The sequence below is a fragment of the Labeo rohita genome, chromosome 15, assembly GCF_022985175.1.
Source record: "Labeo rohita strain BAU-BD-2019 chromosome 15, IGBB_LRoh.1.0, whole genome shotgun sequence".
Classification (NCBI taxonomy): Eukaryota; Metazoa; Chordata; class Actinopteri; order Cypriniformes; family Cyprinidae; genus Labeo; species Labeo rohita.
In genome coordinates, this window is record NC_066883.1 from 24,628,317 (window position 1) to 24,640,851 (window position 12,535).

The 12,535-nt window shown below is 37.2% G+C and overlaps 1 protein-coding gene across 1 annotated transcript in view; it reads right to left on the reverse strand.

The window, feature by feature from the left end:
- Positions 1–12,535, reverse strand: part of brip1 (BRCA1 interacting helicase 1) — a 41,662-nt gene that overhangs the window by 8,826 nt on the left and 20,301 nt on the right. The window contains 2 exon segments of the mRNA XM_051129925.1: positions 3,189–3,310; positions 3,384–3,555. Coding sequence (XP_050985882.1) covers positions 3,189–3,310; positions 3,384–3,555 — 294 coding nt within the window.

The window sequence follows — 12,535 nt, forward strand, 5'->3', positions numbered from 1 at the left end:
ATATTTTATCTTTTTGTAAGCGGCAGCCACGTCAGCTTTCACCAATTACTGGGCACATTATTAACAACCAAAAGAACATTTCACTGACTATATGCTGGAGTGTTGAAAACATGATGAAGATCATTTAAAATATACAGAGATATAAAAAAAAGAAATCCGGAGAATGCGTGTACAATTTGGTTTGCCAGGTAAGAACACAATTACATGTAAAATGCCATAGTAATCCGTGCCTGACATGAAGACTAAGCTAATCATTGTCCCATAAAATGATTAATAGCAAATAACGCATATACTATTTTTGTTATGTTTTATTTAGTTTTTAGTAAAATCAAATGTGACCTTGTTGTTTGCAACTACGTTTGGCCCAAGACCGCGTCACAAACACAGCCTCGGCTGCACAAAACAATTCCAATGTGAGAGAAAGCGGCAGCCGTGCAACGATTTCACTACTTGCTGTGTTTCGTGCGAAAGGGCTTTTCTCCAGACAAAGCGTAAACACAAGCACTGTTTGAGAGCAGCTGCATAGCAGCCTGTGCCGGATTGAGTCCAAAAAGCAAATACCCGTGCCTGTCACCCGTCCGACCCACACCCGCACCGCAAGCGAAACAAATAATATTTCACCCGTCACGTTAATTTTAGCGGTTCACCCCCCATTTGCAGGACTCTACTTCAGGTACTCTGTCAAAAAACATCTGCTTGGTTTTGTTTATCGTGTCTATCGTGCCAAAATCATGTGTTTTAAACTGTATTAAAACTTGTAAAACTTGTATGCCATTGGTTGCGCCAACTAAATGGTGCTGCCGTAGGTGGAAATGTGCAGATTAAAGGGCGGTAATATTACGATCTCCTTTCTGCGTCACAGGGAGAGCGAAAGTTTTTTCACATGCTTGCAGAGAAAGGCTTACCAAAACAAAGTTACTGAAAAGTATGTGAAAAGTTTCACGTTTTCTGGGTTGGCAGATACACCAGGGACCCAATTATTCCACTTAAACATGGAAAAAGTCAGATTTTCATGATATGTCTCCTTTAAGTATAAAAGACTTATTTCAGAAACAATAAAAATTGGTATATATTTACAATAGACATTTCAACGGCATTTGACTTTTTTAGGTCTGGCTATGATCATTATGGGAACCCGAAAAAAGTACCGAAACTGAAAAAGATGATTTGCAGATAAACATATTCTCAGCTGCAATGGCTCCAGCAACTCTTATTCTATTTGGGATAAGAAAGAGTACAGCAAAACTCCATCATCCTTCATATTTTCAAACTGCACTAGGCAAACGAAACAAAGCATCACCTGTGTCAATGGGGGAGGTACTGAGGGGAAATCGAGGGCAGCAAACAAACACGTTTGAGTGCTGTCAACCACTTCATGTGGCATTTGAGACAAGGAGAAGCATTACGGTTGGCCAGGTGCACTAGAAACCCCTGCCTCCTTGCTCCTCAGCCCCTCTGGCACATCAACTCATCGCTTGTCCGCAACAAGCCACATGATTAAAACCTACCTCAGAACCCTCCAAAACTCATCCAAAATGGCAAACTCAATCGGCCTCCACTGGAGCAGAAGTGAAAAAAAATCAAAGGCCTTCCCCAGAGGTAAGGGTACAACCACGCCAACAGCTTCCGCTAAGGTGAAGGGCTCGGAAGTGTCAATCATCTGTACATATCCCCACGGTGACAGACCCAGTTAGGAGAGCTTCAACATACTCTGACAGCAAGGTAGACAGAGGGGGAAGCTTAAAGGTCAGGTCTATCTGCTAAGGACAGGCAAAACACAGCACAATCACTATTGAATTCATTTACGGATCACAGCAAGGGAGGAACTGATGTTCTGCCTACAAAGAAACTTTTTTAAGACATGAACACATATGAGAGAACAAATGATACTTCAGGGTTGAACTGAGGATTAAGAAAAGTGAAAAAGTTTTCAATCAGTTCATTAAAAGATTAGGTGAGCCTAGCATAGTTACTCTTTAATGGGAATATCTATCATCAGCTCACAGATCATGTAGCCACTTGGATGGTGTCGAATCATCTTGAACCACTTCCAGTTGACTAGAATAACTACTAAAGCAATAAACTTTTCAAGGTTACGCATCATAGTGACTTCACCATAAATATGGGTTTGGAATAATGTAAATAAGATGTGATGTTAATACAGAATTCATTAAAGGATTAGTTCATTTCCAGAATGAAAATTTAATTCAAGATGTTCATGTCTTTCGTTCTTAATTTGAAAAAAAATTAAGGTTTTTGAGGAATACATTTTCTCCATATAGTGGAATTAAATGGGAGCAAACGGGTTGAAGGGCCAAATTACAGTTTCAGTGCAGCTTAAAAGGGCTCTACATGATCCCAGCTGAGGAATAAGGGTCTTATCTAGTGAAACAATCGGTCATTTAAAAAAACTAAAGAAAAAAAATAGTATACTTTTTAACCACAAATACTCGTCTTGTACTAGCTCGACTTCAAATTCACGTTGGAAAGGTCACACATGAAGTAGGCTGAAGTACCGACCCAGTGTTTACAAAGCGAACATGCAAAGAAAGTCAAAGCCCTTCACAAAACAAGGTAAAACAACATCAGATGATTTTGAAGTTTGCCCTACCCTACCTTTTTGAACCCAAGTACACAGACAAAGAACTAACCATGCATGACTTTTCCAACGTGATTATGTAATGAGTCCTAGATGTGTTTTGCAGAGCTTGCGCAAGATGAGCATTTGTGGTTAAAAAGTATATACTTGGTTTTTTTTTATTTATTTATTTATTATTATTATTTTTTTTTAGAAAATTACCAGTTGTTTCGCTAGATATGACCATCATTCCTCAGTTGGGATCGTGTAGAGCTCATTGAAGCTGCACTGAAATGGCAATTTGGACCTTCAACCCATTGGCTCCCACTGAAGTCCACTATACAGAGAAAAATCCTGGAATGTTTTCCTCAAAAACCTTAAATACTTTTCAAGTGAAGAAGGAAAACCTGAACATCTTAGATGGCATGGAGGTGAGTAAATTACCAGGATTTTTTTTTTTTTGGAAATAAACTAATCCTTTAGTTAAATGTTCTGTATTTGATAGAACATGGCTCATCCATGAGATTGATTACAAAGTGAAACTTCACAGACATGCCAAATACAGTATATGCAATTATAATTGTGATGTGCTTTTTTTTGCAGATGTTACCTGCAGATCTTTGATATTGGGGAATGGGATACCAATAGTGACCACTGCTCTAGCATTATCATCTGTGAAGTCTAAGCCCTCGCTGACCTTCCCTCTGCAAACAGCAACCAGCAGCGCTCCATCTGTGAAAATAAATCATAATCAACACAAAGACAACACATTTAAACACAGCATTTGGAACAAATCAACACTAACCTCTGTTTTCACTGTTGGCTGCTGTTCCTCTGATGGCCTCATAGTATGTCTGCAGCAACTCATCAAAATCACCCTTGCCACCACCACGTGGCTCAGTGATCACAGTCTTCCGCTCTTCAAGTTTGTCCCAGAGACCTGTGTTCATCCAGCGGTCCCTCAGTTTATCCAACATCTTATAAAAAACAAAAATTTAAAAAGTAAATTATCTTTTGCACAATATACATTTAGTAATAATTATTAGGATATAATATTCAGTCTATAATATGCAAGTTCACTGGGTCACCATATATATATTTTTTTATTTGTGTTCTGATGCAACACATTAGTAATTAGTGTAATAACAGCAGTGAGCTAGAAGGGTAAACAGGGATGCTTTTAATAACAAACATAATGAAAACCAAATTGGAACGCAAATGTCTGATTCAAAACTGCAGCATTCATGTGGCCCTCATTACAATCAAAAACAAGACTCAGTTGAAGAGGAATGTCTGAACCCTGGGTTGCCCAGTAATTCATAGTTTAATAAATACAGACCTCCTGCTTGCACTGCAAACAATTTGCTTGTCTGAAATTTTTTTTTTTGTGTTTTTAACGAATAACGAAATACGCTGCTCAGGCAGATTACATTGCACTCTAAAAGCCTGAGAACGAAAAAGCACAGCAAGAAACAGGATGTTAAACAGAATGATAAACTGCACGTTTAAACTCTGTTCATAGTAAAAATCACTGTTACAGTGTTATTATTAGTGCAAAAAAGTCAGTGACTCCCAAAGGGGGAACACTGATCTAAAAGCTCTCCCACACAGGGAGCAACTCTCGTCTCTGCTGTACACATTTTCCTCTTGAATAGGCATGCCTTTACAATCCAAGTGAATCTTCACTGACTTGGAAATGTGTTAGAAGGGTCAAGTAAAAGTTCTGCTTGTGATCAGCAAAAAACTTCTCATGACTGCGGGAATTTGTGGCTTCATTCAGATGAACAATAACATAAGGACTGGAGGTGTGCCTCAGGGCTCGGTATTAGGATTCTTACACTTTTGTTGTTAAAACCTAAGCACGTTCACACTTTACCAAGGAAGAAACTAAATTCATCACAGCTACTGCACTATTAAATGTCACCTGAGGTGGCTAGAACTTCTGCACCATGAAAATAATTTTACACGCTGGTGTGACTAAAAAGTGAAGCAAGCACCAGTTTTATCAACAGGAACAAACAAGCCACTTGTCTTTAATAAAACATGACACTTGTGCTGAAGATGCAACATCAGCTCATAAAAGTCACTGTTTCAAAGACTAACAGCAAACCAATTGTTCCGCATCTGCTGCAAATCCAATGTGAATAGAAGGTGAATTATTAATGCACTTTCTCAGTAGAATGCCCAAAGAACAAAACAGCACATTATATATCCTGTACTTGGAGGAAATTCAGATTTCTGAGGAAGAGTTCACAAAAAGAAGAGGAATCAAAGCTGAAACAAAAAAACATGGAAATATGGATGGTCTTGTTTTGATGGGTACAACTGATGGGTTTGAAAGCTGTATTCGGCATCTTGAATTTACCTTAAGGGTCAATGTTATTAATTTGTGCTTGGTCTGAAGTGTAACCCGATGATGACCTGAGCGTAACCTGATAATAAAATGCTGGCCCTTAAAAGACAGGGACACATGCAAGCACAAAGACTCCTTGTATAAGCTTGTTGTTTATATTCCCAGAGCTGTAATTTGTAAGGCCTTATAAAAGCGGGCGAAATACAATACAGTGCCACTCCAGGAGTCCCTTGGCTCAAAGGGTAATGGTCCTAATGCTTTTATCTCACAGACACTGTGAGTAAACATCACTCTGTGTCTGCTTCTATGCAGTCATTTCATTACAGGCACATTTTCCACATCCCTCATCCTGACAGACCAGAGCCGTAGTTTGAAAGACCAAAAAAACGAACCAGTCAGCAGTTAGGTAGAAACTCAAGATTATCACCAGCCGTTCAATTCAACAGAGTCATTACAGACTTCATATTTTTCAAGTTTGGAAATGAGGAATTGGTTTCCTTTTAATTTGTCAGATGGAATGTGAATCTATCTTTCATATACAGTTGCATGCGAAAGTTTGGGAACCCCTTGCAGAGGGGAAAATGTGAATAATTTTAACAAAATGAGAGAGATCATACAAATGCATGTTATTTTTTATTTAGTACTGTCCTGAGTAAGATATTTTACATAAAAGATGTTTACCTATAATCCACAAGGCCAAAAAATAGCTGAAATCAATAAAATAATTTCTTTTCACACTGAGGATAATTGAGGGACTCAAACACAACTATTAAAAAAGTTTCAAACATTCAATGATGCTCCAGAAAGAAACACAATGCATTAAGAGCCGGGGGGTGAAAACTTTTTGAATTTGAAGATCAAGGCAAATTGTACTTAAATTGTCTTCCAGGTAACATGCAAGTATCTTTTGTTGCTTCCAAGGGCACTACTAAATGGGTGGATATTTCAACAAAATAAGAAAAATTTGGACCTCCTCATCCTGTTCAAAAGTTTTCACCCCCCAGCTCGTAATGCATCGTGTTTCCTTCTGAAGCATCAGTGAATGTTTGAAGCTTTTTTTTTTTTTTTTTTTTTTTTTTTAATAGTTGTGTTTGAGTCCCTCAATTGTCCTATATTTCTATAGAACCCATTGTGAGTTATATGGATTTAAATTCTTTTTAATTCTTCTTTGAATTCAAAGTTGAAATTGCAATTCTCATCCTGTTTAGTACCTCAATACAAATTCAGGAAACTAAAAGGCTTTTACAATTTAATTTCGAATACAGCATCAGTCTGCTGTTGACCAATCTGTACTACAAATTAATTAAACTTAAATTAAAAATTTCACATACCCAAAACAACTGATAACACCTCACATTTGATCTATCAAAAATAATGACGGTATAAATGGACAAAATCCAATGTTGCCAAACGAAATTAGCCAATGCAAGTGTGCACTTGTGTTTTAAGATGTTTGGACACAGAATGGGAGTTTGTGGGGGTGGTGGTGATGGGATGAGCACATGGCCTTCATGCCTAATTCATAGGCATTATCTGACAAGAGCAGCGCCGTTTCCACAGGGCCTAGACCAGGACACAGCAGAATGAAAATGTCAATCTGCACACTTGGCTGACGCTCAGGTGCACAAACATGGCAGAAGTGACCCTACACCATCCTTCTCCGAGGTCAGTGACAGTGCCATCAAACAGATGGCGTGCTCAAAAACGACATGAACGCACTAGTACCAAACAAGCTCAGACAAATGATAAGAGGCATTTAACCTCACATCGTCATTTCATTGTGTATATCTGGAGAATGACAAATACAGCTTAATCTCAAATTAAAAAAAAAAAAATGTAAGTACTAATAAAATGATTTCCAATGATAATATTATTTGTACTAGGGTACATTTAACCATCAGTAGGAGTGTATGAGGTGTATGCAGCACCATTTCTGACACCTTGCCTCTCACGCTGCTCCTGAGGGCTGGGAGCTTACAACAGCAGTGACCCACTCTCATGTCTTATTCAAAGCCCTGTTACAGCAAACCAGAATCTTACATCTTCAGAACTCTGCGGTCAGTCGAGCATTATCTGCAATACACCACAACTGACACACTGTTCAGACAACCAATTATATTTAGAGGCAACTCTCAATGATCCTGTATAGCTGTCAGGCACCTTAAGTCAATCCACTTCTCTAAAAGCTAGGTAATGGCTCTTACCACAGTAACAGAAAACTTAAAACTTATTATATTATGTAGTATTATTTTCAATTTAAAATATTCAGCATTCAGACAACTTGAACTGCTTCAATCCTCTCAGATGTGAGGACAAAGACGGTTGTTTCCATTTCCCCTTGTATCCGCCATATAATCTAATCACCTAATATATTTTTTCCTGTCTCTCCACACACAATACCCTTATTTTCTGCCATTTTTCATAGCCTGAGAGTCCTAACACTAGTGATTTACAGCACAAAAATAAATAAATAAAATGAAAAATAATCCAAACATAAATAAACCTACAAAAAAAAAAAAAAAAAAAAAACACCTAGGAAGCACAAAGTTATGTCTCATGTTAAGTGGAACGATTAGATTTAAACTATTCCATTAAAAAAAAATGTAAAAAATAAATATGTTTTAACAGAACCTATCTTCAAAATATTATATGCACTACCGCAATTTCTAAGTAACACAATGGTTGCATTCTTAGCAAATAAACAAAATTGTGTCAAATAGTGTGTCAGTGGGACAGATGAGTTTTGCGCAAGTAGGGCTGGGCAATATGGCCCAAAAACATTATCATGATAAAATTTTTAATATCAGTCAATATCGATATCATCATGATAAATTTCAACGAATTTTCGCTAATAGGTGAAAAGTTGTAAACCAGACCATTAATGGTGGTTTTAAACTGCTATTTACAGTCAGAACATTCACATTTTTGAATTCTTTACACTTTTAGAGTGATTTTTCCTTAACAAAATAATAGAAATAGAAAAAATAATGTCTAAGTTTCTGCATGTTTTAAAGAGTGCTATTGTTTCAAATCATTAAACAGGTTTGTGCTGCCTGCTGGCTGCAATATTAATAATATTACTTTTTTTTGTCTCTTAGAAAAGCACAGTTGGCAGTAGTTAAGATGCAGATGCAAGTTTATGTTCATTATTAAAAACAGTAACATCTGTAAAAATTGTAACAACTTTTTTAAATGGTGAAATTACTCTGACTGTTTGAGTTTTATAAAAATAAACATAGGTCTTCCATAGTAGCATACATTTATATCACGATAACCACAGGTAAAACCACACATATGGCACCTCAATACCATGCTAAAAATGCATCTGTACGGTTTCAACAAAAGTGGTCTAAATACATTTAGGATATATGCACAAATGTAATTAGATTCCATTACTCCTTTAATATATATGTCCACATTAACAATATAATAAATATCCCACATTTCTGCCATAATACCATGGTGCAGTTAGTCTCACCACAGTAAATCAATGGTAAATCACAGCAATTTGTAGACTGAAAATCTGTCTGACTGTCTCGTGGCACACAGTGTTTATCCTGTTTGCCAGTGCTGTTCCATCTGGCTTTAAACTAGTTTAAAACAGTCATTTGTGTTTTTCACTGAATTCAAGTGCTTCACATTGGATCTCACAGTGCTGTTTAGTGGCTGTGTGACCGAGACTTATCAGCAAGTAAACACACCTGTCATAGTAAGCTTGCCATTTCGTTCCGCTTTTGGCGCTTAAACATTATATCAAACATTTATCAAACTCTTGTTATCGCTTTACTGAGGAAAATTACATTGTGATAATTACTGCTATCATATTATCGCCCAGCCCTATTTGTAATATCACATTACCTTCTAACAATTGGGAATAATCAGACTGTTGGTGTACATGTAAATGTTGCTGCACTTGTCTTTAACATTAAAGTCTCACATCTCAGAGATGTCTACACAAGAACAGGTTAACATCTAGAGAAGCTGTTGATAAAACAAAGTGGAGTGAAGACTATCTAGTGAACATCCACAGGCACAACAAAAGATGAATAATTCATTGTGGTTAGTCGACTAAATATATGCATCACTCAGCTTGTGTCACCATGCTAGATTAAGTCGACCGGATGCAGTTCTCAGAGGGGACATTGTAGCGAGGTGGCACTGCGAGGCACAACTCTGTGCATTCTCTCTCTCACTCTCATTTCCTCTGCCACCAACACTGCGCTTTATCTATTTTCCTCCAACCTTGACGCTATTCTGTCATGTGGCAACACATTGCTGTTTTTTTTTTCTTTGCAAAAGGCCTCTAAATAATGGACAAACTTGGTTGTAGGGTGGCATAAATGAAACATAGGGCCCTGGTGGCGGCAGGAGAAGACGTGTAGCTGCTGTAAATAATTCAGCTGTCAAATATCACAGTGACGATCACGCCAAGGACGAAGCAGAGTGGCGCCCCTGCCACCTGCCTGCAAGCACCCACACTCTTCAGCGCTGACGCGGAGCAGGCCATTAGTGTGAGGCCAACAGTGAGAACTGAACACTACAGATAAAGAACAAGATCTGTTGAAGTATGGATCGGTTGTTATCTAGTCAAGAGCTATAGCTGGAAGAAGGGCTTGCCTCACTAATGGACAGCTTAAAGAGAGGGAGTCGCACACTTTACAGTGGCATGACAGTGTAGTACATAAACATTTACTTGAACATTTACAGTTAAGTGATCAATGGACAGAGTCTGAGAAAATAGACGTTAAAGGAATAGTTCATGTTGTTTCAAACTTTAAGACCTTTGTTCCTCTTCAGAACACAAATTAAGATATTTTTGATGAAATCCGAGAGCTTTCTGACCCTGCATAGACAGCAACGCAACTGACACGTGCAAGGCCCGGAAATGTAGTAAGGACATCGTTAAAATAGTCCATGTGACATCAGTGGCTCAACTGTAATTTTATGAAGCTACAAGAATACAAAGAAGTCAAAGTAAAAAAAGTGATAGTAGTTAAAAAAAAAAAAAAAAAAAAAAAAACAAAAGAAAAAAAAAGGGAGAAGCTAAATTAAAGAAGTCAAAATAGTATACGATAGAAAATAGTCTACGATAGAAAAACGATAAAGTCAAAATAGAAGAAGTCTAAGAAGAGGTAGACAAAATTGAAAAAGTCGAAGATGGAAAAATTGAAATAGAAGTCAAAGAAGTCGAAGTGGAAAAAGTCAAAGAAGAAGAAATTGAAGAGGACTTAGTATAAAAAAAAAATTCAAGAAATCGAAGACAGTATTGAAGAGATTGAAGTAGTCTAATAAGAAGTCGAAGAGGGGAAAATCAAAATAGAAGTCAAAGTGGAAAAAGTGGAAAAAGTCAAAGAAAAATCGAAGAAGTTAGAAACTATTTTTTAAGAAATCGAAGACAGTATTGAAGAGACTGAAATAGTCTAATAAGAAGTAATCGAAGAGAGCAAAAACAAAACAGAAGTCAAGTAGTCAAAGCGGAAAAAGTCAAAAAAGAAAGATCACAGAGAAAAATGAAGAAATTGAAGAAGAAACACTAAAGAAGTCAAAATAGTCTACGAAGAAATCAATAGTCGAAATAGAAGTCAAAATCAAAAAAGCCAAAGATGGTAAAATCGAAATAGAAGTGAAAAAAGTCAAAGAGAAAAAAAAATCGAAGAGGTCTTAAAAGAAAGAAAAAAGAAACATTTCGAAAAGGCCTTTGAAGAAAAAAAATAAACAAATAAATAGAAGTAACCAATATGTAACACTAAAGAAGTCATAAAAGAAGTCTAAGAATAACAAGTCAAAATCGAAGAAGTCGAAGATGGAAAAATCGAAATAGAAGTCAAAGAAGTCGAAGTGGAAAAAGTCAAAGAAGAACTCAAAGAGGACTTAGAAGAAAAAAAAAAAAAAAAAAACAAACAAAAAAAAAAAAAATCGAAGAAGACAATACTGAAGAGATTGAAGTAGTCTAAGAAAAAGTAGTCAAAAATGGAAAAATCTCAATACAAGTCAAAGAATATGAAATATGCAACACTGATTTTTCAGGAGTTTAGAATACAGAATAGGACACAAGCTTATTCGATAACTCTTATTTCCTATTTGGGATTAGGTATATGCTTTATTATTTTATTTATTGATTTTTTAAATTTAATCAGTTACATTACTTAAAAAGTAATTGTAAATTAATTTACAATTTAAAAAAAACCCATAATATTGTTGTAAATATATAAATAAATACAATATCTCTGTAACAGAAATCCCTTGAATCACATGTGCTATAGTACCTTTACTGATACTGCTGAGACTGCAGACAACATGCTAAGAGGCCTTGGGGGCTCATAGCCTACGCTCAGACCCCCTGTAGAGCACTTTGACTTTGAGAGGATGCAAGTTGCACAGATACATCCACCAACCCCTCCTTTCCACCCCACCTAAAGCGCCAGGCGCCAGCTTAGATGCATCTTCACACAGACAGCTTGGCGACGTCAGTTCTAATGGCCCTTATCTTAATCTGCTTTAAAAGCGTCCTGCTTTTCCACAAGATCTTTTCACCTTTCCTAGCCCACATTAATAAGCAGGCCCTCACAGCTGTTTAGCCCTTCTTGTCATGAGGTCATGCCAGACAACAGGGGGCAATGAGGTTAACAGGGTCCAATTGAGACAGGTTGGAGGCTGCAAAACCACACCTTCAGAACCGTAAAGGGGTTGCGTGTCTATTTGTATAGTGTTGAGGGGCCTGAGGCTTGTATAGCACAATCGGTGTCATGGGGACAAATAGCCAGAACAGACACAAACACACATGGTCGCTGGAAGAGTGGAGAGATAGGGATCAAGCAGGAGTGTTGAGAGGTGTCTGGAGACTACAGATGGTCTGCTCTTTCTCAGACGGGACTCTCAGGCTCCAGAACCTCCACAGTCTCCATTGAGCCCCTAAACTGCTCAGTTTCCAGATTAAATATTAATCCACATGGAACGTTCATACATGGACATGATATACAATAGGGAATTTACATGGTCAATATAAAGAAACTGCAAGTTAGGGAAGCATACTATGATTCTGGTAAGCTAAATATATTGGAATTGCACATCAACATTAAGATGTACATGCACGCACACACAGACATTTAAGAAAGGTAATCATCCCCTTTGAGGGTACATCATGACAGGCAGCTTGAATAGGGCTGAATTATTTATGAGCTAAACGTAACAAACAATGAGGAACAAAGTATTTTTCAATGGCTTTCAATAATTGAACCTGTTACCTGAAGAGGGATACAGAAAAACCATGAGCCAGCACTTAAAGGTTTTGTTCATTATCCATAATACATTATGGCTACATATTATAGCATATGGTCATCGTCTGACCACTGCTATTGAATTTTAAAACAGTTAATTCTTGTGTTATGGGTTAGTGGATCCTCTACCGGAATGTCAGACAGTAACCACAGTCTTACAAAGCATGCAGATGATATTTTTATATAGCATTTTATGGAAAACATCAGCATGTTTACAGAAATGCAAAGCTGTGGTCTCTAAGGCCTCCCAGTGGTAGCTTTGTAAAGCTGCAGAATCAAACTGACTTATAATAAAAAAAAAAAAAAAAAATGGTGGTTAAGAATGTT